The 1387-nt window shown below is 50.0% G+C and overlaps 1 protein-coding gene across 1 annotated transcript in view; it reads right to left on the bottom strand.

Annotated features, from left to right (window-relative positions):
* LOC108800971 (voltage-dependent calcium channel gamma-5 subunit) overlaps positions 1-1387 on the bottom strand; it is a 23242-nt gene that overhangs the window by 14437 nt on the left and 7418 nt on the right. The window contains exon 3 of the mRNA XM_018572950.1: positions 428-568. Within this exon, the coding sequence (XP_018428452.1) occupies positions 428-568 (141 nt within the window). The remainder of the gene's footprint in view (positions 1-427; positions 569-1387) is intronic.

Genomic DNA, 1387 nt, shown 5'->3' with positions numbered 1-1387 from the left:
CACCCCCTCGATGACATTCAGTTCCGCTGTCTTCTGCAGCTTCCTCCACCCAGTTCAGCTGCCATAGGCTGGGAGGAAGACTGCAGAGACAGTGAGACACCCGGCCAGAACGTTATGCAGGGGGAAAAGAGGATACATGGAGGATCTCTGTACCGCAGTACCTCTGTACTGTGCGTCACACCGCTGACCTGGCGGAGTTGAGGCCAGGGTAGGGGTTAGGTGGGGCAACTGGTGGCGAGTAACTTTTAAGGCCTGGCTAGTAGCTCAGGTCTTGAATTTATGAGCCCTGCCATAGTGGATAGCATTGAATGGAGAGTAATTTGGTGACATTTCAATAAAGGAAACCTTGTGATACATTGTAACAATTCATCTCACCGCCCTCACCTGTACCGTACAATTTGTATGCGCCAGTTGGAGGAAGACTCACCAGACAGGATGAAGAAGATCCCCGACACGAAGGCCAGAATGGTCCGATGGGGCCGGATGTGTCCGACGTTGTTGAGTATAAATCCGATGAACATGAAGAAGAGGCTGACCAATGGAAAGGGAGTGGCTGAGCGAATCATCTCTGCGGGAAAGAAATCACTGATCAGAGATCCGCTATAAAATACTGTCATAAAAATTCTCCAGATCAATACATTCGACAATCACCCAGCAGAGGAGGACAGAGAAGAGTTCTACTTTATTCTTTCTGGAATTCTCCATTCTACTGCATGGCCCGGCTATATAGTGACCTGCAGGTAGCGAGTGATTTGTATACAATGCATGCTAATATACTATATATAATGTATCTCTGTATGAGATGATAAACGGTATTCTTCAACACTAGATGGTGGAGATTAGGCAGAGGGTCTCTTAGTATTTTACCTGGGGGCCCATGTCGCACCCCCATGGATAAAGCTGGTCACTCAGTGACACAAAGCAGTACCCCCTGTATACGATACAACTGAAGAATTATGATGATCAGGGACAGTCCAGCACTAGTGGTGGGCTCGGGCGTGTTCACAGCTCCGCGTGCCGAGCCCGCCAGGAAGCTGACAGCGCCGCAGCGCCAATCACAGGTACTGAGACATTATCCCGGTCCGCAGCTGCAGAGATCGGGGAATGTCTCCGTGCCTGTGATTGGCGCTGTCAGCTTCCTGGCGGGCTCGGCACGTGGAGCTGAGAACACGCCGGAGCCCATCACTATCCAGCACCAGACGGAAATATCTTCTGACTTTTCATTTACCAGTAAAATCTTCAAATTTCACCAGATAATTCTGTGCAGTAATGAGTCTTTTTTTCCATCCTGACACCTCTTCTGTTATGAGGCGCCCATGTGACGGAGTGTGATTACACCGGGCCCCCCATGTGTCGCTACCTACGCAGCAAGCAGACGTGTGATGGA

The sequence above is a fragment of the Nanorana parkeri genome, unplaced genomic scaffold, assembly GCF_000935625.1.
Source record: "Nanorana parkeri isolate BGI_ZX_2015 unplaced genomic scaffold, ASM93562v1 scaffold2184, whole genome shotgun sequence".
Taxonomy (NCBI): domain Eukaryota; kingdom Metazoa; phylum Chordata; class Amphibia; order Anura; family Dicroglossidae; genus Nanorana; species Nanorana parkeri.
The sequence above is the reverse complement of the archived record's forward strand: the minus strand, read 5'-3'. Positions and strand labels throughout refer to the sequence as shown.